This window comes from Excalfactoria chinensis, chromosome 4 (genome assembly GCF_039878825.1).
Source record: "Excalfactoria chinensis isolate bCotChi1 chromosome 4, bCotChi1.hap2, whole genome shotgun sequence".
Classification (NCBI taxonomy): domain Eukaryota; kingdom Metazoa; phylum Chordata; class Aves; order Galliformes; family Phasianidae; genus Excalfactoria; species Excalfactoria chinensis.
In genome coordinates this window covers 57,623,003-57,648,305 of record NC_092828.1, presented here as the reverse complement: position 1 = coordinate 57,648,305, position 25,303 = coordinate 57,623,003, and the positions used below count along the sequence as shown (strand labels likewise).

Sequence of the window (25,303 nt, the reverse complement as noted above, 5' to 3'; positions counted from 1 at the left end):
CTTTTTTCACTAGCACCAGGTCATACAAGAATTTGGGAAGAGGTGATGAAGGGAGCAGTCTGGTCTGTGTTCAGGAGTACATCTCCTATACAGCTTTTACACCAGCATGAAGTATGCTGGTGCATGAAGTATGTTTGCATAGTATGCAAGGGAATAACTACTTAAAATTTCTCCAGCTTTTAATAATACCCCTCTGTAAGTCGGAGCCTGACTCTATAGCCTTGGACCAGCTGTGCTGAAAGCAAGAATACTCAAATAGCAGATATGCCTAAAACTTCATTGATAATAGGCAAACAACTTGTTAATGAAGAAAATACAAATTCATGTTCTGACTTCTTTATTCCTATCAATTGGATGAAATACTGATTCACTAAATCAGTATGATTGATGCAGCTAAACTTCCATTGACGAAAGCAGTCAGCTAGGTTGTCTGCAGCAAGAAAGATGTTTTTAAATTGAGAGACTTGCCCTATTTGTACATGAAAGGGCTAAGGCAGATGTTCAGTTGGTAAATTCAAGATCCTAGAAAAAAAAGTTACCTGCACTAAAAGCTAGTACAGTCGGGTACTTAAAAAATTAAAGGACTCTCTCATTTGGTGATTAAATGGTTAGCTGTATTCCCACTGCCCTTTTAAAGTGTGAGAAATGCAGGAAAATAGGGTGCAGTAAACTGACAAGAAAGTTGTTAGTTGCTCAAGATCAGCTTACATCAATGCAAAAGAAAAGTTTCCCCTAAAGGGGAGCAAAAGTAAAAGCTGAAATCTGTGGTCAATTCATTTGTGTTGGATTTTTCACTGAATGCATTGCCTTACTTTCAGAAGTAGAACTCATTGTTACAGTAATATCAGATATATGTGGATTCTATCTCGCTAGACACATTTTACCAGAATGGCCTATAAATTACCACACTAATTCACGGCACAGTTCTGTACAGTTTCCCATTACATTAAAAGAAAAGAAAGTAAGCCCCATCACGTCTTTCTCCCACAGACAGGCCTGCAGAAAATATCCCCAAAATATATCCATGAAAACCATCTTCTGTATTCTGTCTTCTGCTCACTTACAAAATGCAGCATCACCTACCACTGTAGCAGCATCATATTTCCTCTGGGCTCCAAACAAAAACATACAGGAAAATTCAAGTTCTTTTCCCATCTCCAGCTTACAAGATAATGTCACTGAGCCTGGGTTACTGTTAATGTAAAGACAGAACATCACTGAGCTTCCAAAGAGAAACAGAACTATATCACAGAAGGTGATACACACTGAAACAATGCCCAAAACTTTGTTGTTTTGTCACACTGTGAAAAATAGTCCTAACATGTCTATCTCAGTTCTCTTGGCAACCTTTGCTGGGAAGAAGGCACTTTGGAAAGGAAGAGTCCTCTAAGGGAAAATGTTGAGCTTGGAGCTGTGTGATATTTGTCTGAAGCAAACGCCGCGGAGTTGGATTCGCTTTTCTTCTGGAACTGGAGGATGTTTACAACAGGGTCTCAGACAGCAGATCTACAATGCCATTATCCACACTGCAGGTCCCAGCACTGTTAGATTGAGGATTGGTATGCAGGCAGAGCCAGCCCAGAATCTGAGACAGAGTAAATATGCTCTTAAGCACCTAACACTATAAGAAGGAGCACAACTTGAGATCTATATTATCTTGGGACGTTACTGGAGACAGAAGTGACACCTTCACTTACATCACAACGAAAGCACTCACTAGGGCCAGAATTCATTTAGCTGGAGTGACCTGGATACACATCTCTCTCTCCACATCACATATCAAGAATCAAGGCAGGTCAGAGGCGATGCAAGAATGAGGAAAGAAAAGGAAAACAGTTTACCTATTTTTCCTGTTGAACTGATACACTGGAATGAAACACAAGCTTGGCCAGCACAAGGAAGAAAATGTAGTTTTTCCTCTTCCTAGAGACTTGCCCAAACAACAAGGCTAGAGTCCTTTTTTCCTCTGCTCTTTCTCATAAACACACATCTGCGACTCATAATCACTGCTAATTAAAATCAAATGAGGGTGATTCTAGAGCCATTTAGAGGGAAACAGTTAAGCCTCAGAAGAAATGAGCCAGGAAAAATATTAAAATCCATAGGGCCTGTTACAGCCAAATAACTGAGTGGGAACTGAATTCTGGAAATTCAAAAAAGTGTATCAGGAAACAAAGGTGGCTCTTAGCATTTAAGTCACTAAATGGACTTTATGATCTAGGCCAGAGCCTTCGATATGGGTATAACATAAGGTCCTGGAGCTTTACAGAGTACAGACCAGCCCACTGAAAAACTGCTGCAGAATTTCTTAGACGTCCAGTCTCTTGGAATCTTGCTCACCTAAACTGCATTCCAAAAGATGGGGAAACTGAACCACTTGTCATACCTACTTAATAGAGCATTTTCATCGAGAGTTATGTTATCACAGACAAAGTAAGAGCATTAAGCAAAGCACACGGCAGACCATCAGAAATGTATCAAAACAGCATTTTTTCTGGAATTCTTAATTCACCTCCCCTGCACAACAAGTACACCAAGATAAGAATCTCTTACCTTACGTTAACTGTAATTGCTTTCATGGAAATATTCTACTAGTCACATTTGTATTGGCTTATTACTTGTCAGATGTAGCTTCCTACCTAATACATAGCTTCATAAGCAATAAGCATGCAAAACTGACGGACAGCAGATGAGTCGCTCTTTTTCTATCATTAGATTAAAGCTTATCAGGCATTTCTACTCAGTAAAGGAACTGATATGGAGTAATTTATCATGTGCATTTCTTTGCTTTACTCGGACTTTCTGAAATCAGAATCAGAGAGATAGCAGGTATGAGAAAATATAGTCTGCTAGTATTCTGCTGTCTAGCAAATATGCTTTCCCATAAAAGTTACTGCTAAGTGGTCTTTGCATCCTATGTCTTCACAGCAGAATAGAAAATACAGTTTTTGGTACAGTTTGTTTTTGGATTGGGTTGTTGTTTTGTTTGTTTGGTTTGTTGTTGTTTTTTTTTACAGGTTTTGACAGGATTGCCTATAAATGCCAAAACGTGGCATCTATAATGTTTTGCACATTTTACATTCTTCGAATGTTCTGACTCTATGAAATCTGTCCATCCTATCTCCCATACTCCTTACATCCAGAGCCTCCTTATTTCTCATCAATCACTGTCTCTAATATATGGAGAGTGAATTTTGAATGAAGATTAGAAATCAGGTTTACAAAATGTCAGCGTGGTTTAAATAGATTAATTAATGAGGTCAACCTTGGTCTTGCAAGTTAAACAACTGGTGCATTTTCAGCAGCCCGCTGAGATAGTTCTAACAGACACAGCATACATCACTTAATGTTAATTTTAGTTGTACTACTGACTCTCATGGGATTGATTCTGCTAAGCATACATGTGTAACAAAATGCAAAACACTGTTATTTAATGCACAAATACTAGGAAACTTTAAGCTTCAACTTAAGCATTCAATGCCACAATGCCTTCTGCAGGTCCTTCAGCATTCCTTGGAAGAATTAGATGCAAAGTAGCAATAGAAATCCTGAAGCTAAAATGTGCAATTACAAGTTCTGCAGAAGGATCCTGGTGGATTTTTCTTCCCTGTGATATAAAAAGGAGATGGAAAGTGTTTTGTTTAAGGAAAATTAGAAAACAAACATCTGAGTTTCTTTAGTGGTCATAAATGCCCTTCAACAACCAATTCTACTTCCTATTACTTTACATTACAAAATAAAGTGAATAATGCTACATTTGAAGACATAGAAATTACAGGCAATCATCAAATAATTTTTCTTACACATCTTGTGTGTTCTGGAGTATTAGGTGGCACATCCCTTCACTATTATTTACACAAAAGTCTTTGAGGATGATGCAGCACCAAGGTATCACATTCTCTCATCTCTGGATACAGTTTTTAAAAATGCCCAAATTACAGCAGTGTTACAAAAACTAGTTTTGATCCTCACCTCAAGCAAAAGCATCCTCAGATAAACTGTCACCAATAAAAACCTCAGTTTGGAAAGCTACTTCTTCAGCACTGACAAAGTACAGCCTAACAGTGCCTTTTCTGTAGTCTCGCATGAAAGTCATCACTTTCCTGTACAAATTTATTTTTCCTATATGCTTTTACTGGCTGGTGCAGTTGGCACAGCTTGACTGACAGTGAGCCAGAAGATGCAAGTGTAGGGGAAACTCACAGAGCTCTCAGCTGTTGGCATAGTGAAGGGTAAGAGCATAGCAGAAGCAATGCATTCAAGCGCAGCCCTGTGAGCATTACCTGCCAGCTTGTGAACACTACTGGCAGTGAATGTAAACGCAGATTATTTACTTCCTTATGAACTAAGAGAAAGTGTTGGAAACTAACTGCATAGAAAAATGTAACAAAATGTTGCAAGGATTCATCAAGTGCAGGAGCAAGTGAGAAGTATTAGTTGATGCCAAGCTTTCATGAGGTGAACAAAGCCAACTTGCAAAGTAAAAAGCATCCTGAATCAAGCTTAAAACAAAAGCTTTTATTTACAGTTTTTCACAGCATATCAAACTGTTTTACTGTGCATTGGTACCAGAACAGAACTTCAGGGCAGTTAATATCACATATTCTTATCCTCTCATGAGACCATCCTTAAAGCACAATGAGTCATACAGTGGCTGTTGCAGTAATTTCACTGAACTACTCTGAAGGTCAGAGGAAATATCAAAGTTGCTGGTACTGACCATGAGTTTAAGACAGCAAGCCTCCAGGGTCCCAGTTCACAGTTTGCTGGGCACTTGTGATCTGGAGGTATCTCAACATACCTTTTTAGGACTTCAGAACGTAATTGCAAATTTTCATTAGTACAGATGAAGCAGAAAGAAAAAGAAAAAAAAAGAAAAAGAAAGAAAAAAAGCCCAACAACTTTTAAACCAATTCCTCTGATTTCTAAACAAGTTCTAGTTATGCTCACCTTCCAAGAAGTAAAAGGAAAACCTCAGGAATGCTGGAAAAAAAATCATACCTGATATTAAAAAATAAAAAAGGAAAGGCAGAAAAACAATTGTTGGATGAGATAAAAACAAGGTTTGAATCAAGAGGAGTGAATAACAAAATACAGCCACTGCTTCACAGACTCAAGAAGGGAGAACTACACAGGGCCAAGCTGTAAGAGAAAAGCACATACAAAGAAAGATAAAGTGTCAAAGCCCCTTCCTCAATGGAGCTTGGCAAGCAATGCAGTACAGGAGAATGAGAAAATACATACTATAAACAGAAGAATTTATCTCAGTAAATACTGAAACATACATGAATGGAAGAATATATGCCATTATGATCACAAGTGCTCTCTTGCTGGAATCAACAGTCAGAGTAACCAAGAGGAACATGACACCATGTGACCAGCCCCTGTCTAGTTGTAAGCCTCATTGGCCAAAATCTGCATTTAATAAAGTACGTTTAAGATCCAACGACATATGTGGTCAAAAAGGAATGGTAGGAAGGAATACAAAGGGATCTTCTGCAAATACAGAGTTGAGTAGATACCTAAGCTAGAAGTGGTAATGCCCAAGAAACTACACAACTCGCAGTATTTTTGAGAAATGGGAAATGACAAGTAAGTTCTGTGGCAAGGAGTTTATTTTAATGGAACAGCAGTAAAAGAAATGACACAGTGGAAGCATTTTGTGTGGTCCTGTTCATATTTTCACTGGAAAGACAGAGTGCTGATTCCACCATAAGCTTTTATTAACAGCCAAACCCGACAAAATGTGATTTTAAGCTAAAATATATACATACATAAATTGTTTATTATTTAAATTTCAAAACAAGCACAGCATTCAGACTAAGAACTACATTCTTGCCAACATTATAGACTGTAACGAAAGCTATAGAAGTACTAAAGCTATGGATCAGTCTAAACATTTTCTCAACATACTACGATGAGAAAGCAGGCTTTTTTCCCCTCTCTTTTCTCAGACCTACTCAGAAGTTTGGTTTTGGGGATTACAGAAATGCATCACTTTATTCTCAAACAACAATGGTTCTGCTCTCAGTTAGCCGCATGTTTTAAGCAGACTTTGCCAACAACCAAGAACTTAAAACCATTGAAGAAAGTACAAAAAACAGTATCTGATTGATTTAGTATCACCTGCCCTGACAGGAGGCCCTGGATAGCATTAACTGGGCTCTTCAATATTTTCTTGCAGTTTCCAGTGCTTTCGAGGGAAGGAAGAGCATTTCCTTGTTTTTCCATCTTTGACACTTCAAACCTTACACTCCTCGCTTTTACTACATTTGTTATCCTTCACAGTCACATGACTTCTCCAAACTTTTGTTTTCCTTAGCTCTTTCTAGTCTTACAAGCAAAGTTTTTTTGGTCTAGGGCTCAACACCAACTTTCTCCTAAAGAGGAACTGGCATATGCCAATGCCTGTAAGTAAATGCATAGGGAGGAATGTAAAAGAACAAGATGGTTGAGATACTTCCCCAGTACTACAGAAATCTCTGATAATTTATACCTATGCTTTCTACTTGAGATGAACAAGGACGCTTCTTTACTTATGTACATAGGCTGTTCTAAAAAGTAAAACCTCCTATTTATTTCAATGAAAGCTACAACAGGTAAAAAAGAACACTTTTATAGCCCAAAAATTCAGCTACAAAACAGTTCTTTGGCATTTTCACCACCATAGCTGTGCATTTTTGCCAGCCACGAACAAAAGCCTGCATGCTGCCCTTGAAAACATCTGTACCAGCAAAGGTGACCCACTCTCATCCCTGCTAGAATGCATCACCCACTGCCTCACTGTGCACACATTCACTGCTTGGTCTAAAGAACTGTTCAGAAAGTGCTGATGTCAATAATTGCAACTTTCTCCACAAGGAGGAATTCAGTGACGCACCTTTGCTTCACACACACTTCCATGTCAGATGCCATTTTGTTAGACTGCTCCTCTGCTGTCACACAGCAACAACATGGAATGAAATACTGTTGGGAAGGGTTACCCTTTACTGCCATAGCACCAACATCTGACTCTGATGTCATGGACCAGGATAATAAAATGGGAGATGCTACTTTTTGGAGCAACCCTAAATGTAGAAATGCATACTATGTTTGCCTAATAAACCTAATGACTGACAGAACTATTACTCCTAATGTATATTCAATTGAGTTATTATTAACTTCAAAGCTGTCTGGAACTTATTCTTCTAATTATCCCTTGTACTCCTATTACTAACCCTAATCTGTCAGATCTTATTTTCTCCTTTAAACAAAATTCAGCCTCTGGAAAAACAGGTCTTCAAGAGCTTTCTTCCCTTAGACTGTTTCATCTGATTCTCTTCCTACTCCCTCCCCCCAACCCTATTTTTTTCAGATGTCATATATGTATTTGCTTTGGAGATTTAAATACTATATCTAGAAAAGATCTTTATAACATCCATAAAGACAATTATTCTAGCTTTTCCCCCCTCTTCTAGGAGGTATTTTAGATAGAAGATAAGAGATCTAATACACTTTCCTGAAACTATCAGTGGATGTGTTTGCCGTTCCTTTTCCTTCGTGAAGGTTGATCAATGGTAAATGCTTTGACTCTTGTCTGAGCATCCTAGTAGAGAAGACATAAAGCACTGACAGACCTCTACATCACCTGGAGCTGCTAACTCAAGTCAGGTCATGAAGAACTAGCCACTGCAAATCACAAGAACCCTACAGTTCAATGCTTTCTAGTATTAGATTGCTCTCCAATGTGCTTTTGAAACAAGAAATCACAGTTTATGAAGAGACCGTCTAGAGACAGAAATTATCTCAAGCTACCTATTCAGAGGGTCATAGGGGCTAACAGAAAATGGATGGGGCAAACTTTCTACACCTTAACCATCTTTAAGGGAGGACTGGGTTGTTTTGTGTGTGTGGTGTTTATTCCTTGTTGTGGGTTTCATATTGGTTTGAGTGCTTCAGGATCAACAAAGTACAAAATGACTCTTCATGATCAAATGAGTCTTTCTCGAGGATTTCTTTGCCTTCATTAAAGCTACCTGACTTAAGAGAGAGTAAAGAAGGAAAAAAAAAACCACAAAAAAACCATATATATTTAAAAAAACAAAAAACTGGAAAGACTACTTTGCTTCTTATTGTACAGATTGCATATTAGAGAAGATTTGCAGCATGGTGTTACAGATACTATGTTAAAATAAGAGTCCTAGCTCTTTAAGAGTGCTTCTCTAACATATATTCATGGTGTAAGCTACAATCATAAAAGAACTGAAACATTTCCAATACAAATGGCTTTGACAGACTATACCTATACAGGAAGTTACTTCAACTTGTCTGAAGAAGCAAATAAATTACTTCAAAATCTTTCTGGCTCTATAAACCCCAAACAAAAACAGCTCTTTTACAGTACTGAAGCTTAGCAGACTTATTTTACATTTAAAAAATTGTTTCAACACAGTTTTATCTTGTCCAAAGGAAATAAAGACAAGAATTACACCCATGAAATTGGCTACTTATAGAGAACCATTTTAAACTAAATGGGAAGGTCTACACAAAGTGACAAAGTATATGCCAAGAAAACAGTATTTGGTGAAACCTGAAACATTAGCCAGGGTTAATTCCCCTCACAAATCTCTTCTCAGTTTCTCAGAACTTAGCCAAATTGCAACTCTTTCAGCTGAAATTTCCCATACCAGCTGTCTGCCTTAGAATTTATTTTGGAAAACTTTAGCCAAAATTATTCAGCCATTTCAGAGAAATACTCTCACCACCTTTTATTTGGAAACTTCTACCACTCTAGTACTTCACAGTGGGGTTTCTGAAATTAGATGGGAAAGGAAGGAGAATAAAGGATATACCTAAACAACCATTAATGAAAGCCTGCCTAACTTTGGCCGGGACTGAAAACATACACACCCCACAGAACAATCCTGAACATGATCTACTGTGAAACTGTAAGACAAAGTAAATTTTCACTACAGAATACCTGGAAGCAGCTGACTATCCTTGGGTTGGGCTAACCAAATTCAGACAAATCTCTTCCCTATGTTCTTAATATCTTGTTACTTCAGTGGGATGGAGAGGGAACTGAGAGGCAGAATGCATGTTATTGAGAGGAAGCATGTGGTCTTAGTTGGGGCTAGCTAGGAAAAGTCTGTGTGTGTGTGGGGGGGGGGGGGGGGGGAGGGGGGGGAAACATCAACAACAACAACAAAAAATATGAACAGATGAAGGGATTGAGGTGGGGGGGGGGGAGGGAGGGAGAAATCTGAAGAAACAGGCATCGAGTGAGAAAATCTGTAACTGATAAGATCCTTCAACAATGAATGTGGGAAAAATGTGGGAAAGAGAACAGGAATGAGAGGATGAAAAAAGAAAAAAAGCTGAGGTGGAAAAGTAAATCTGACTAGGGACTGTTCCTAGTGGAAAGACTGGGAAGGAAACAAGTGCTGTAAACCAGAAGAGTTTGGAGACAATGACTTAGAAGCAAGAAATTCAGGGCTCACACCACTAGCCACAGAAACAGACTGGAGTGAATGAAAGCTTTTATTCTGCATGTGAATGTATTATGTTGGTTTAGTTCCAATGTTTTTTCATTTGTTTAAAGAAAAAAAAAAATTCCCTACTTAACAGCGGTAATTCACTTCCATGGGATCAGAGTTCAGATGTTTACAATCTGCTGTGAACCCAAACTTACTTTTTCATTTGATACATAATTACATCTGGATTATACACCCTAGCAATAGTCAATATTAGCATCAGTTTCACCACTTGATTTTTCTTTCCCCCGTTCAAACTAAACCATGCTAATACTGTTGACTAGCTACAAAGAAATATTTATTCTTCAGTGCAAATGGAAAAGTCTCATAGGTAACTGTTAGACTGATGTAAAGTTGTTGAAACATCAACCTGGAAATGCAGCAAACATCCCATGAAGGATTACCTAAGATTTACTTCAATGAATAATGTCTAATGATGGCTTACACAGTTTAATAAAAGCACCTTAACACCTTTCAAATTTAGAATAGAACATTCACTACAAACCAACAGCAGACCACCCAGCATCTTTACCTGAAAGCCTCAGTAAACTCACCTCTTGGGATAGTACACATACTCTCATTATTATTAATATTTAATTGCATTTAGATTATTATCTCATGTTCCAGCAAAAAACTGTGGTATTTAAAAAAGCATTTAAAATAATGTGTAGTTAAACCATTTGGAAAAACAGATATTTTTGTGTATATCTAAGAAAGAATGCAAAGCATCCTTATAGCCATTTGTTTTTAACAACAATTTATTCTTAAATTATCACTGTACATTAAGAGTCCAGAGGTAACAACTGATAAAACAAATTAGGCTCTCAAGGCATGACACTGTACTGTATGTAGCTGTCACATATTCTTCAGATTTCCAAGCTTGCATGTTCCCATTTGAGCAAACACATGCTGGTGTCAATCTAGGGTCACTCCAATGACTCTAAAGACTGCTGATACATTCTACTGAAGCTACAAATCTGGGTGGTATATGAAAGAAAAACACACGCTAAAAAAAACCTCCGTGATTTATTGCCATACCAAAGTACATAACCAAAATACCATAAACAATGGCCAATCATTCTTTCACTTAAAGTTAGACTCTGTATAGCAATGGACTCTCACTCAGTTAAGATCCAGCCTAAAAAATCAGAGTTATAAAAGAAACCACTATCCATTGTGTCAGGATTTTCTGTGAAGCTTATTACACTAGTTTCTCACTCTTTTTATGCATATAGCATTTAATGTGACTCATCCAATCTTTTTATCCCAATTTAGGGTGCTTGGCATTGTGCTGTGTAGCTAGCTCAACTTACTATGGTGGGTAATAAATTGCATGGGGACCTGTTTCACTTGCAGTTTCAGAATCAAAGATATTCTCGCAGACTCCTGCTTTGTGAAAGATGTATATTTGTTCAAGTGCTAGCACACTGCCTAGAGACCCAGCTCACTGCTTTAGCGGAGCTGATTACCCACCTTCACAACAACGGGTAGCTCTCCATGGTCCTTTCGTTGCACCATTAGAAATGAGTTCAAGCATTTTCACTTATCAGCACTGGTGATCAGGGCATTTGGTTCACCTCCCACGCACACATCGATTACAATCCTAAATCACATTCAGTTGCTTCCTTTAAATTATTCTAACAGATGAAGAAAAGCGAGTCCTAGAGTAAGATACCTGTTAGTGTTTGATCTCTCACACTTCATTCACATTAAGCCTTTAACTCTCAGAAAAACAATTTACATGCCAACTGTTCAATAAAAACCTAGTCTAGTAGTTTTAATGTGGAGTTATCAATGACTTGAGTTTGACCTCCAATCCCACTGCAGTGTGAAAGCATGTCCACCTGTGAAGACTTACTGTGAACCACCTTGCTGCATTATTTCACACATTATATGCACACAATAGCATTATTTCATCAACTTCAGAAAAAGTAAATTAGTTGCTCATTTTTGTCATTACCCACAAGGAACTATAAGTTACCAAATACTTTAAGGTACAGCCACAATAGATCATCGTGGAAGACGGTGGCACCACAGCTCTTCCTCCTCTTCCTGATAGCAATACTCTTATAGCATACAATTCTCAAGACTTTTACAATGCTTGAGAAGGAATCCTCACTGAACAACCTTGGTTCGGTTTCTTGGACAGTTGCTACTTGGTTAAAAAATAATAATTTAAAAAAAGAATCTTCAGTAACTTGTCAGCTTGCTAAAAACAATTCTCTCTATCCATTTCTAAAGAGAGGTAGACAGCCTGAACACACTGAAGACTACAGTACCTGTCTCTTTCCAAACAGGAACTAAAGCATGCATGTGTGGAAAAACAAAGTAAAACTGAACTAAAAAGTAATTCTGATGTAAGATATTATTAAAGGATGCCAAGGAAATTTATTTTTGAGACTGAGCAGGAAGTGAATATATGAGGCAAGTATACTGCACTAAAATTATTTCTAATCCCACTGAAAAAAAAACCCACACACGCTAAAGAGAAATCAATGTCAAAGTGGATATAGTATTCCAACAGTACTATTCATACAGGAGCCTAAGAATGTTTTTTTTTTTTGCATGTTTTCACTATGATGATAACACATTCAGGCATTTCTATAGGTTTGCAATCTTGGATCTCTAGCACACGTTAGCAATTAACTATAGTTTACAACATTTGTTGATGCCTTTTAAAGAAGCACTTGGACAGATAATTTACAAACTTTATCTTTCAAGAACTTTCTGTTCTCGGAGTCATTCATTGGAAATATTTGTTTGCTCAACAATTTTAGCACTTAGTCATGTTAATTTCCTTGTTTAGGTGATAAGATTTCATAGAATTGTACAAAAAAAAAACACAAAACAAAAAAACAAACAAACAAACAACAAACAAACAAAAAACAAACAAACAAAAAAAACCAACCACATCCATGTGCAAGAAAAAAAAAAAGTAGCAGCAACTACACAATACATGCATGGCAACTTCCAGCAATGTTTTGGCAGACAAGGTTGTTTATCCTAATTCAAATGCAAAGTACTGTATTAATACATAAGTAGTATCTTATATTCAGACAATCCTCTGGGATCTCATCACCAAAATCAACTGCCTTATGCGACTAAGCACCAGAAACATCAAAACAAGTGTTCTTTCACAGATGTTAAATACAAATGCACTCTACAGTTGTTATGAAGGTCAAAAAAGGTCTAAGTTAGCTTTAACATAGCCACCATACTTGTTTCCAGTCATACTGACTATCAAAGAGCAAGACAGGAACTGTAGTAATGAGTTTGTAAGTTTGTATTTTTACACTGCCTTTCAGACACAGTCATATTTTTTCCTGTCAGCAGCAGCTGAAGGGGTTACCAGCTGTACTCTCTCTTTCAATCTTCTCCCACCCTCATTATCATGACAACTCACTTTTCACTTCCAGTGTCTTACCACAGAGTACCAATACTAAAATAAATAGTTACCCAATACTAAATATATACTCATTTTATATACTCAGTATTTCAAGGAACACATTGGACCTCTAGGTACAGTCATTGCAGAAACAATGTTGGCGTATTTCTAACTCCTCCTGTGTAGAACTGCTAGCATATATTTAAATAACCTATACCCAATCTGTCCACATAAGTGTATATTCTACACTAAGTCATTTGGAAAGACTAGTTTTTACTCATTTCATTGTCATCTACTTTGTAGTTACAAAGAAGGCTAAATATTTGCATAGTAGTTATTAAAACAGAATAAAAGCAAAGACGAAAAGTAACATAAACAAGGGCAGAGAATACTACTGGTAATGTCTTTAAACTATGCTATTCAGAAAGAATGCTCCTTCAAAGTATAAGTTATAGGTAAAGAAATAAACAGTAGAACCATTACTTCCATGCATGATCAAGGAGGAAATAATCTATGAGGAAGAATAAATAATAAATAAATCGCTGTATCAAATTGATCATTATAACATGTCATAAACGCAGTTTTTAAACAATCCGAGTCCCCGTCCCAGGTAATGCAACGCACCCGAAGACTCAGAGAAAAAGTAATGAAAAGTTGCACACTACAAAAAATACTGTAACACCAGATTTTATTTCAAAATTGTACAAAATATAAAGGTAAACATATAATTACACTGAAGTAATCCTTGCTTTTAAGTATTCAAATATTTTAACAACAGCACTGCCATCAAAAAAAATGTCTTTATTATTTACCATTAGGAAATTTTACCTTATCGAGCGATACATCATGAAATCAATTGTTGTGCATCTAGGAAATTTACCAATAGAACTCTCTTCCACTGGGGTGTACACTTTGATTTGTCTCATGTGAGTGTCTCTTCCATTTTGGTGATTAGCTAGAACAGCTATCTGAATCATAAATGTGCGGATAGGCTTCTTATGGGTGTCTGTTAAAGGAACGTGAATCCAGCCGCTTGGTTCCACTAATTCAAGTTGCTGCCAAGAACAAGACAAAAAAGCAAAACATTCAGGAGCAGTGAATATAAACTATCAAATATCAAACCTGATTAACACAGAAGAGTTTTGCTGGTCAGATTTTATTTACTTATTTCAAACCAACTTGAAGCAATATAACTGAATACCCGCATCTAATTTACTACTGATACAACTGGACTTAAACTAATTTGTTTCACTATGGTTATTTGCTTTTGCCTTTAGGAATCTGCTCTTAAGTTTGTGCCTTCATGTTAAAAAATGAAAAAGTCAAAACATTTGGATCTTGTTACACAAGGACACTACACAGAACGTGCATTTGCAAATCTGTAAAATCCTTATCTATGCACTCTGAACTGAAGTGTGCTAGAATGACTTAGAAAAGAAACTAAAAATCATAAGCAATTTTTTCAGAATTTCTCAGGCTAGGGATACTGAGAAGTAATAGGAAGGTGAAGGAGATAAAAATAGAGGATAACTCACAGATTTCACCACACAATCACCTATGCATCAAGACAGATGTCTGGCTAAGTAATAATTGCTTCACTGCCATTTAATTACATTTTAAGTCCATTTTTAGTTTGGTTCCACACAACAAACCAAGTGAAATATGATTTTCTCTTAATTCTAATCCTACAGAAACCAACATCAAAGCAAATGAAGAACTGCATTTTGTTAACTCTAAACCACATCACTAACACGTCAGCATACTAAAACCAAGCTAGAAGTTAGGCAGAAGCATAGTGACAGCTTTCGTTTAAAACTAGTTGCCCTACTTCAAAGCACAGCTCAAAGCACATATGGAGGAGCACACAAGACAGTGGAAGTCTTTTTCTAGGGGGAAGGGTGGGGGGTAGGAGAGAAATAAATCAGTTCTCCACAGTTAAGTGAACTGCGCACAGCTAAACAGACTGCTGTTTTTAGCAGATGAGTTCTTCTGAAGAAGAGGTATGCCTTGGGCAGCTCAAGTCTCATCCTTCTCCTGAATACACTGCTTGACAAGAATCCGATCAAATGCTTAAAATGTGTTGCCTTTGCTGAAGCTTTTCAAAGATCCACATGAGATCTGTTTTAGAGGCATTATCAAGCACTCAGGGAACCATCCAAGAAACAAGCAAAGTCAAAAGGGGCATATCTTATAACTGCGTTAAGTTGGAAAACAACAACAACAACAAAACAAACAAACTAAGGTACTTCTTTTTAAAAAATTCTTAATATTCTTTCCACTGCAGCAGGCTCTCCAACAAATCATTTCCAAATCATTAAATTCACTAAGTGTTAGCAGAATAGTTACGCTCCTAGACAGAAACTTCCCCAGATACACATCCACATGTTTGTTGTGACCCTGTCCCTTCCAGAAAAGCCTACCAGATCTTTTTCAGCTTCAAGTTGCAGTTAGCTTTGAAAAGTGATAAAACTGATCCATTGCTGAAGCAACTTTACATACAGGAATTTCATTACGGTGACGTAGCAGTCAACTGATAATAGCAAGTATGCTTTTAATCTCTACAGTAAATAGAGAAGATGAGGATTCCAGTAATGTTTTATTGAACTAGTACTAAGATAGAGTGCCTGTGATTTAGTAGAGAATTTTAAAAGTTATCTCTAATTCAACTTGCATTTCAATATTACTCTCAAAGTTTAAAAAGTTTGACTGATGATTTAAAATGAAGATTTAAGTTTCAGAGCTATAAAATCCAGGTTTTTATGCTTGGATCAGTTTGTAATTGATTGCTTAATACACCTTCTCTGTCATCAGTTTCAGATAGATCCAAAACGGTTCAGATTTGTACTGTTTATTGTCAAATAAATTGCAGAGAGTGAGAGGACTTCACCTCCAGAAGCAAAAGAGGTACCATGAGATTGATAGAACTTAATTGCTTTCTCAAAAGTAAGTTAGATGCCCATTACCTTCACACAGAAAAATCAGATCCTAAGGAAGTTACTAAGGTCTGGAGATGAGCATTTCAATTATGAGAGTTGCAAATGCAGCTTCACTAAGTTTCTTCCCATGTCGGGATAAATTTTTAAGTTACATATGTACTAAAACTTAGCTTCATCCCTTATCAACACAAGGGAGTCATACACTTATGGCATGATATTTTTCCATCCTCCTATAAAAGGCAATTTATAGCCTTTATACAGCGATGAGAAGTAATTTCTACACCTGTAAAACAGGTAACTGAGACATTAAGTTTAGATTAAAATAATCCCAAGCTTCAGATGTCAAATGTGGCCAATTTTAAACCTGATTTTAATGTCCTTAGGAACATACAATAACTAATATGAGGCTTAGCTCCCACTGAGCTCACGTGTAGCTCTAAGTGTTTGCATTTCCACAAGTTAATAAAGTTCTTAAATCAGCCACTGGAACACACAGAATATATGAGCAGTTATCTGAGCGCATTCTGCAAAGAGACCACAACGGAGCACAGAATTCAAGCAGTATTCAGCTGTTTCAGCCACATTTGTTTTATTTTATTCCTGAAATCTCTGCTTTGCTTACTCCTCATGTTCCAGCTTCCATAACAGATGAATTTATTGTACAAACCCCAAAGTCATCCTCAAAATAGACTCTGTTCCTCTTTCTAATCAAACAGTTGTCTCTTGGAATAAGTGCCTGAGAGCACGAATGAAGTTCCAGGCTGAATTACAATAGTGCAAGGGGTCTTAGACACTTGAAGAAACTAAGCTCGTGATTAAGTAGTCTAAATAACATCTCTATACAGTGACTCTTTCACATCTTTGCCATTTTTTAACTGATGCCTCTACATAGTTCAGTAAGAACATTAAAACCCTGAAATCCATTTAACTACTGAAGTTTAAGTACAATAACCATCCAAATGTTAACTGGACATGAAAGTAATATTTTTTCCAGCGATGCATGTATTCTGTGACCATAAGAACACCAGATCAAGAGACACGCTGCTGAACATTTCTCATTTGTTATGAAGAATGAACAGGAATGGGAATAGGCAGTGGCAGAACAAGACAATATGCTGCCCACTCTTAGTTCAATGTCAGCACCCAGATCCAGCCACTAAAATTTGCAGCAGAAACAGGATGAAATATGCAGCTCATCTCTGCCTGGAGCATTCACAGCGTGAACAGAATCTAAAGGAAACCTACTATGAAGTTTTAAGAAATTCCTATTAAACTCATGCAAATGGCAATCTTTCAAAGCCTTGTAAACCGGTCTGGAAATTTGGGTGGATTTTTACAGGGAGGCAAAAGGCACATCCTCAACACAAAGGCTGAACTCCTGCCAAATTACAGATCCTTGCTTCAGAGCTTGGGGGCACTGGAGCATCAAAGAAAGACACCAGAATATTCTCAAGCAAACCAGCATACTTTTCAGTAGCTGCCTTCTTGGAACTGAACCGCTTTGGCTGAAACTTTAAAAAAAAATTCAACCAGAAGCAGACATCTGGAACAGGAAATCGCAGTTTGAACTGAACACTGATAAAAGTTTAAGAAACTAAGAGCTAAGTCTTACAAAAGAAAAGGTCATAAGTACAGGTGGTCATTGGCAACTCTACTTACAGTACATATATTATATTCCTTTCAGTTGACTTTGTTCTCAATTTTTTTCTTTAAAAAACACTAACCACTATATATAGATGTTCCTAAAGCATAAATCCATTATATAGCAATGACACATTTAAGTTTCTTCCTGTATTTTCCCCTCACATACAAGTCATTCATTAATAATCTATCACACGTAATTGTCCTCCAGGAAAGTGTTACTTATCAGCTCTGTTAATAATTCCATAAGTGAAATTAAAAAAAAAAAAAAAAAAGAGGAAAAAAAGGAGATTTCTTTGTTACCTAAAAAAAAAAATAAAAAAAAAATCAATGCAAGTTAAATATTAGTAACCCAGGACGGTTCCTACACTTCTTATCTTATATACTAAATAAGCTTAAGTTTTCCTGCTTAAACTCAATTCTACTATGATAAATTTTGAGATCTTAGGTAGAGAAGCGAAGTGTGAAAGCCAAAATAAATGAAAAAACAAAGGGATAAAAATTGAAATGGAAAGTCACTCACCTGTCCTTTGCTGCTGTTATATACTCTTATCTATCTCTTCTCCTCCTTCCTTTCCATTGCTTTCTTATTTTCCTGTCCTCTGCGTGCTACAGCTTTACGTAAGGATTTCTTAAGTGAGAGTATATATTTACGTAATTTTAAAAGCCAAAGGAGAAATAACAGTGTAAATGGAAATCCTCATCAATTTGATAATACTGTTTCTTCACTTTCTCACATAGATCAGAGGTATATTAAGCAAACCTTCTATTTCTGCTAATGGGAATTCCACCATAGAAGATGTAAAACCATACATACAAAAACAGAACTAACAAAAAAACCTGATAAACTTCATACATATAAGACAAAGACCAAAAATTTCACAGGAAACTCCATCTATACTGGTATTGCTGGCTTCTTTATAGAATAAGTAGCCCCCCCCCCAAAAAAAAACACACTTCTTCCTTGAGATTTCTTAAGATCAAAGACTTTTTCATTTCAATAGCATAATGCTAAAAACTATTTCTGTTACCTACTTTAAAGGGAGAGAATGTAAATTACACTCAAGAACAGTAAGAAAAGGCTAAGGGTAGCAGATAGAAACAAATCAATCTGATTCAACTAAGAAAAATTAATACAAGTGGACAGAATAAGGTTTTCTGAACACAAAAACCATGAACAACAACAACACGAATCATGGTTGCATACACATTTGCACCAAAGTCTACTGTATAAAACAGACTGTAAAACCGAATGACACTTTAAATTTGTCCTTCTACTATTATCACAGAACTATCAAACCCTTTTTTTTTTTTTTCTGATGGGGGAGAGGGGATTTTACTGACTTACACCTTTGAAATGAAAAGCAGTTGCTAATCTCCTTGTCTTAGCTTTAGCTGGGAAGGAATTATTTTCTTCAATGTGTCTGGTAGGGCGCTATGTTTTGCTACTACAGTGGTGCACTGGCAGCAATATCACACCAACTGGGACTCCCTATTTCCCATTTATCACCTGATCCATCAACTGGACAACCAAGGAGTCACCAGCAAGACTTCCTCACCTTACAGAAGTCCCATACTGCCAGTGTGAAAGTCCAATGAAGTGTGGAAGCAGCCTGTTGCAGAAGAAAATCACATCAGGGCTAAGCACTGCTGTGCCAGGCATGCTAGGAGCTTCAAGATCAACTGACTCAAAGGCAACCAAATGGTACACCACAAATGACATCACTAATCACTTTTTGCAGTCCCTATGGCAGCAGAATGCAGGACAGCTTGCTCTACTTGGAGAGGCTGCCATGGGGAGAGGGGGGTGGAAAACCACAGCCTTACCATCTGTCATGGGCTGATCCAGACTGCTATTGTACAGGTTATCCATGAACATGAAACATGCACTGTAATTACACAAGCGAAGCAAATAAAACATGGGGAGGCCTAGCAGATTGATTATATCACACTCCCAAACTCACCATGGCAAATGCCATGTACTTACAGTAGTGGAAGCAATCCCTGGATGGCTAGAGATACATCTTATGCCCCATGCCACCATCCAAAATACTACCCTGAGTCTTGAAAAGCAAGTCTTGTGGCATCACAGCACCCCAGAAATAACTAAGTCAGACTCATTTCTGAAACAACTTCATAAACACCTGGAACAAACACCATGGCATTGAGTGGATATATCACATCCCTGGCAATATGTGGATGGTTGGACTGGATGATCTTAGAAGTCTTTTCCAACCTTGGTGATTCTATGACTCTACTCATGGGATTGCTTTTGCTCAAGGACCTGGGTGCACATGGTGGGTAAGATGGAAGGATGGGAATGTCTGTTGTATACATAGAGGTGATTTTATGCTGGGTGAGACCAACCAATGGTTTAAATTTTATGATGTTATATTGTAAATAATTATATTGTTATATAATACTCTATGTCATCATTATTACAGTTATGTCTTGTTAGCAGTATTACAGTAAGAACTGCTTAGGTTAAAGAACAAACTGACAGAACAAGAGCTAGCTTCAGCATGCAATAATTCACTGTGAATCATCTCTCCTGGACTGAAAGACTTACGACAAATGGAGCTGAAAGTAAGATGCAGAATGAATACTATGGAAAATTTACATGGATGGCCCATAGATTATGGAAATATTAGGTACAGAAATTAAAAAAACAAACAAGATAGGAAACTGTAATTATTTAGGATACGTAGAAACTGGGACCTGAGCATGACATAAATGATATGGAAGAATAGATATAGACTTAGTTTCAGCTAGGATGGAATTGCTTTCCTCAGAGCATCTGGTGTGATGCTGCGCTTTAGTTTTAGGAGACCAGTGTTGATAACACACTGTTTCTACTTTCTGTTAAGCAGTGTCATACAGAGCCAAGTCCTTCTCATAAAAAAGCCCAAGGAGCTGAGAAGGAACAGAATCAGGACTGCTGACTTAAATTGGCCAAAATGATATTCCATATCACGTGACATCATATGGAAAGAGTTTTGAAGGGGATGGGAGTCCATTCTAGCTCTCTTATGCTGCTTGGGATGCTAGCTGAGCGTTGGTCAGTGAGTAGTGAGCAATTGCTTATGCATTACTTGGTATACACATACATATATACATATATGTACAGTCGTAACTACTATCCTTTTCCTTTGCTCTATCTTAGTAAATTGCTTTATCTCAACACACAAGTTCTACTTTGTTTTGCACCATCCTCCCTTCCTCTCCTCCATCCCATTGAGAAGGAGGGTAGCAAACATGAGGATGTATGCTTGCCACCTGCCAGATTAAACCACAACACTCTTCTTCATAATTTTACCTTTCTATATGCTTAACTAGTTCTGATCATAGAGCTATATGAAAAACACCTAGCTTTTTCAAAGTGGATGTTCTCAATGTATTCTTTCAAACAGGGAAAGATTTTAATAAAATGATATTTTCAGAAATGAAGCATATATTATTACACAGACTTTGTCCAAGCTGAGTAATAGAATATGAAGAAGGCTTTTCCCTTGCATACTTTTTCCCTCCCCAGCTACACACATACCTTTCCACAACAACTGGCAAGGAGAAAGCTGGCCCAGTTTCCAAGAAATTTTAACTACTATGTGCTACCACATAGCTAGCAGAATTCAGAATCAGTAGACCTATGTATAATTCCAGCATTGGAACTGTCAACACAAAGTAGCAGAGCTTGGGCTTCAGCCATCACTTCACTTAGGAAGGAAGAAAACCAGTTAATAGCAGTGATGCACCAGTTCCAGCAGAAAAATGAGGCAGATCCAAAAGAAACTTCACAAGTTCCAAGTGAGTCAAAGGAGGGACACCACATTAGCAGCTTAACAAGAATCACAGAAACATTCTCAAAGAACTCACTGTGAAAAGCACACTACTTTGCTCTAATGAAGCAACGACCACCTAAGGAGGTGGCTCTGTGGTGTTAATCAGTCACCTCTTTAAATGGTCAAGAAATCTAACTTCAGTCCATTAGGTAGAAGTTTTCCATTCAACACAGTAGTTCCTGAAGAGTCTAGAGGAGTACACCCAATCCCTCAAGATGATTCAACTGTTAGTAGGGCAGTCAGGACTCCGGCTGTAGAATAATCTACGTTATGCAATGAAAACTGCACACACTAAGGATTTATATCAAATGAGCTACAAGAAAAAACTTCTGGAAATATGGGAGAGGTGAAAAAACAGAGGTCAAAACATACTTGACAAAAATGCTGAGAACTTCTTTTAGACTATTTTACTCCATATTACAACAGTCCAAATTAACCAAGAGTTACATTTGAATAAAATAAAAGTGATGAAAGACACAGACCAAGCTAAAAATAGCATGTAAAGTTTACCAATGCAGATTATCTCGAAAGATATTTGTCACAAAATGTCTGAGCACAAAAGTATCACAGAAATGAAGCAGATCACAAAAAATTTACTAGATGAGCACTATGCTCCATTAGCTTAATAAAATCACAGAAAAGCACTATGAAAAATTCTAAACTGTACTGGGCAATATTTTCAGAAGAGCACCGAGCTCGCACAGATAAGTTTTCAACACATCCTCAGTTTCTGTCAAAATCGTTTGAATCAATACAAATGATTAAATGTTTTAAGTGCAACAATTTAGTTTATGGAATTAAACCACTTGTGACAGTGAATAAACGCCCAGAGTCACCCATAATTTGTCTTCATTTCAATCATGTATGAACTGTTGAACAAAGTGGTAGCAAGTTTGGCAAAAAATTAAATATTCCTTAGAAAATGCTCTGTAAAGCACCACTTTTGCTTTAATATGTCACACCAAAGGCAGCTCACCACTTCCTTGAGGATCTTCCACAGAACTCCTGGTAGAAGGCAAACAAATTTTAGAAGAGCAACAGACTCCTGTGCAAAAGGAGTTGAGACCCACTAGACTCGTTTTTTTAATCGTCTTTAAAAAAAAAGCAATACTTAATAAATAGCATAAAAACTTTAAATAAAAGGCTAATGCAATTAACACTTCCACACAGGTGTGTCATTGAAAAATCTTTTAAGTAGTTTTCCTTTCAAATGACAAATCCAGCTGAATGGTTATTTGCAGAGAACCCATTTATTTATTTTTGCATTTTATCACTAATGACAAATTTATTTAAAACTTGATTCCAAATTAATTCAAGCCACACCCCCTAGCCCTACACTCCAGTTCCATGAACCCTAAGCATCAGTATCAATTTGCTATGGCTGTCCAACAGGAAGTGTTCATTATGAATTCCACGTCACTTTTCCTTTGGGCAACATCTTATGGACACAAAAATACATTTAAAGAACAAATTTTCTCAAAACAGTATAATGCCAGTGTCGTATGGAAGTCCTATATCGCCTAATGCTCCTATACCAAAAAACCCAGTCTTGGTCCATTCTTATTTCCTTATAAACTAACACTTAAATTCCTATGGTCTCCAACAGTCAATCACAGCAGCCCAACTAGAACACCTATGAGAATCATAATTACTGTAAGAAAATAGCTAATCTACAAATGCGTTGATAGGTTTGCATATTCTCTCTACTCCCTATGTGGTGGTCCAAGGATTTGCAGCTATGATGCTCAAATGTAAATCTGCACTGCCTATCCAAGTATCACATTTAGATTTCAGAATAATCGCAACAAATGCTGGAGAATGTCAGCAGGTTATATGTTGCCCCTTACCAATCACAAACAGGCATGTTTCTGAGGCAGGACGTCAGACTTGTCAATTAAGTCATAATGTAATCTAAATTTTCATTTAGCAGAAGTGATTCACCAGACAACTTCTAAAACAGTTTCACTGACTGGCCCACTTAGGTATTCTTTACAATGGTAATTTATCATTTACAAAGATTTTACTCTGCTGATTAAAAAAAAATCCCAAATACTCTTCACTGATTCAGAGAGAATTTCAATACTACTACAGAAATAAACTTATGAAAAATATAACACTGAAATTTAGTCCATGAAGTGCTAGAGGGAAAGTTTATTTTTATTATTATTGTCTTCATAGCTTCCATTTTTTAAGTCCTGTGACATTAGATAAAGAGCACGTAAGACAGTAACAGTAAAGTCTTAGGCATGAGGGGACTATCTGGTCAATATGCCCACAAGTCTATAGTAAAATGAGAGAAACTAAACACAATGAGGAACCCCAATAATTTTATGACATGGAATCACAAAAGTTGTTTTAGAAGCTATAAGCATTGATGTCTGCAAAAGAGTTAAGGCTGTATTGAACCACACTCATGAAAAACTCACAGTCACTTTGGTGGCAGTCCCATAGGGGGGTCCGTGGACTGATTGAAGACATTTGGAGGGCCCCTGTCTGCAGTACTTAGCCAAGTCCCAAGCCAGCTATCAGAACCACAGTACTGCATCTGCTGGCAGTACACACCAGTAATAACTGCACAATCAAGGTGCGTACAGTCTGAAAACCAAACAGCTTTCCAAGTACATAGCCACTGTAGATTTAACAGCCAAAATGTCTTAACTGTAATTTCAGAAACTAAGAACAAGCAACACGAAAGAGAAAAATAAACCCAAACTTTGAATACTTTCTCTTCTAGTTTTTAGCTGAAAAGAACTCTAAATCTAGAGAATGTCTGCAGTGACCATCAGGCATTTGTCACATTTCTTGTTATAAAGGTTTCTCTGGAAAGACAGGAGTGCTGTTTTCATATTTGTTGTGTCAGGCACATAAGTTTTTTGCTTGTTTTCATTATCTGTAAGCAGCTCCCAATTCATTAAAAAAAAAAAAAAAAAAAGGTGATTTGTCTCAAGATGGATGCAAAAACATTAAGTAGGTTTGGTCAGTTTGCTCAAGCTCAGCATCTTCAAAATCCTACTTTTCATTGAAAAAGGTCCATTTGAGCTTCTCTGTAACACACACCCACCCATAAATTACATCTCACTAGAGAATGACTGACTCATCTTGTTTTAGGTGGTAATTATCCTGTCTACTGGAACTTAAAACATTAAAACCTTCCTTCTCTCTGGCACTTTGGAAAGCAGAATGATCAAATAAGGAAAAACCAAGTGACAATGCAGCTGTCAGGGAGTTTCACATATGAAACTAAATCTAAAATCCTAAAGTCAGTCACCTAAGTTTACTTTTGTTTCAGTTCAAAAAGATTTCATTGTTCATCTTTTGTTTCAATAGGAATGCTATCCCCAACACAACTATGACACTTTAGTTCTGATTTCACAGAAAATCTTTTTCCCAACTGAAGTATCAATCCAAGTGTAGGAGAGGCTAACAATGCCCTATCATTGTCAGCATTGCAATGTTGAGAGCTACTTTCATTAACTAGCTGTGTCATAGACAGGAATGTCATACCTCTTCAAGAACACTGCAATCAAACTTGGAGAAGACTCCCGATGCCAAGAGAAACTGTTCAGACCTACAGTGACTTGGATACAACATGTATATCAGTTACTTCCCTTGAGTTTGGCAGATAGTAAGCTGAAGCTGAAAAAAAGCAACACAAAAAAACCCCTAAGCTTATGCTCTACATTGGTAGGCTGACAGTCTCAAAAATAGGTAGGACAGCCCCAAATAAACTTTCTTCTTCAGTTTGCCTACTTCTGGTAGACAAGGTGTTTCAAGACTAAGATGCAAACATTCTGGAACAGACAGCTTCTCACAGTCTGGTTCTGAAAACATAATTGGAAAAATTACGACTGTTACAAGTCTAAGCTTTCCATAAGTCAGCATTATGAGAGAGATGAGGAGAATCTATTTATTTATTTATTTAACAGAGTACTATTCAATTAAAACCATCATTAGCTCAGAATGTTGTAGATGCAGATGGGAGGAAGGAAG

General features: G+C 37.1%; 1 protein-coding gene across 3 annotated transcripts in view; it reads right to left on the bottom strand.

Annotated features, from left to right (window-relative positions):
- ANAPC10 (anaphase promoting complex subunit 10) overlaps positions 1-25,303 on the bottom strand; it is a 230,615-nt gene that overhangs the window by 186,100 nt on the left and 19,212 nt on the right. For 2 of the 3 annotated variants that reach the window (XM_072336761.1, XM_072336760.1), the window contains exon 5: positions 13,362-13,952. The exons of the other annotated variant lie outside the window; for it this stretch is intronic. In XM_072336761.1, coding sequence (XP_072192862.1) covers positions 13,722-13,952 — 231 coding nt within the window. In that variant the 3' untranslated portion in view covers positions 13,362-13,721. Of the gene's footprint in view, positions 1-13,361; positions 13,953-25,303 lie in introns of those variants that run through there. 3 annotated transcript variants of the gene reach the window in all.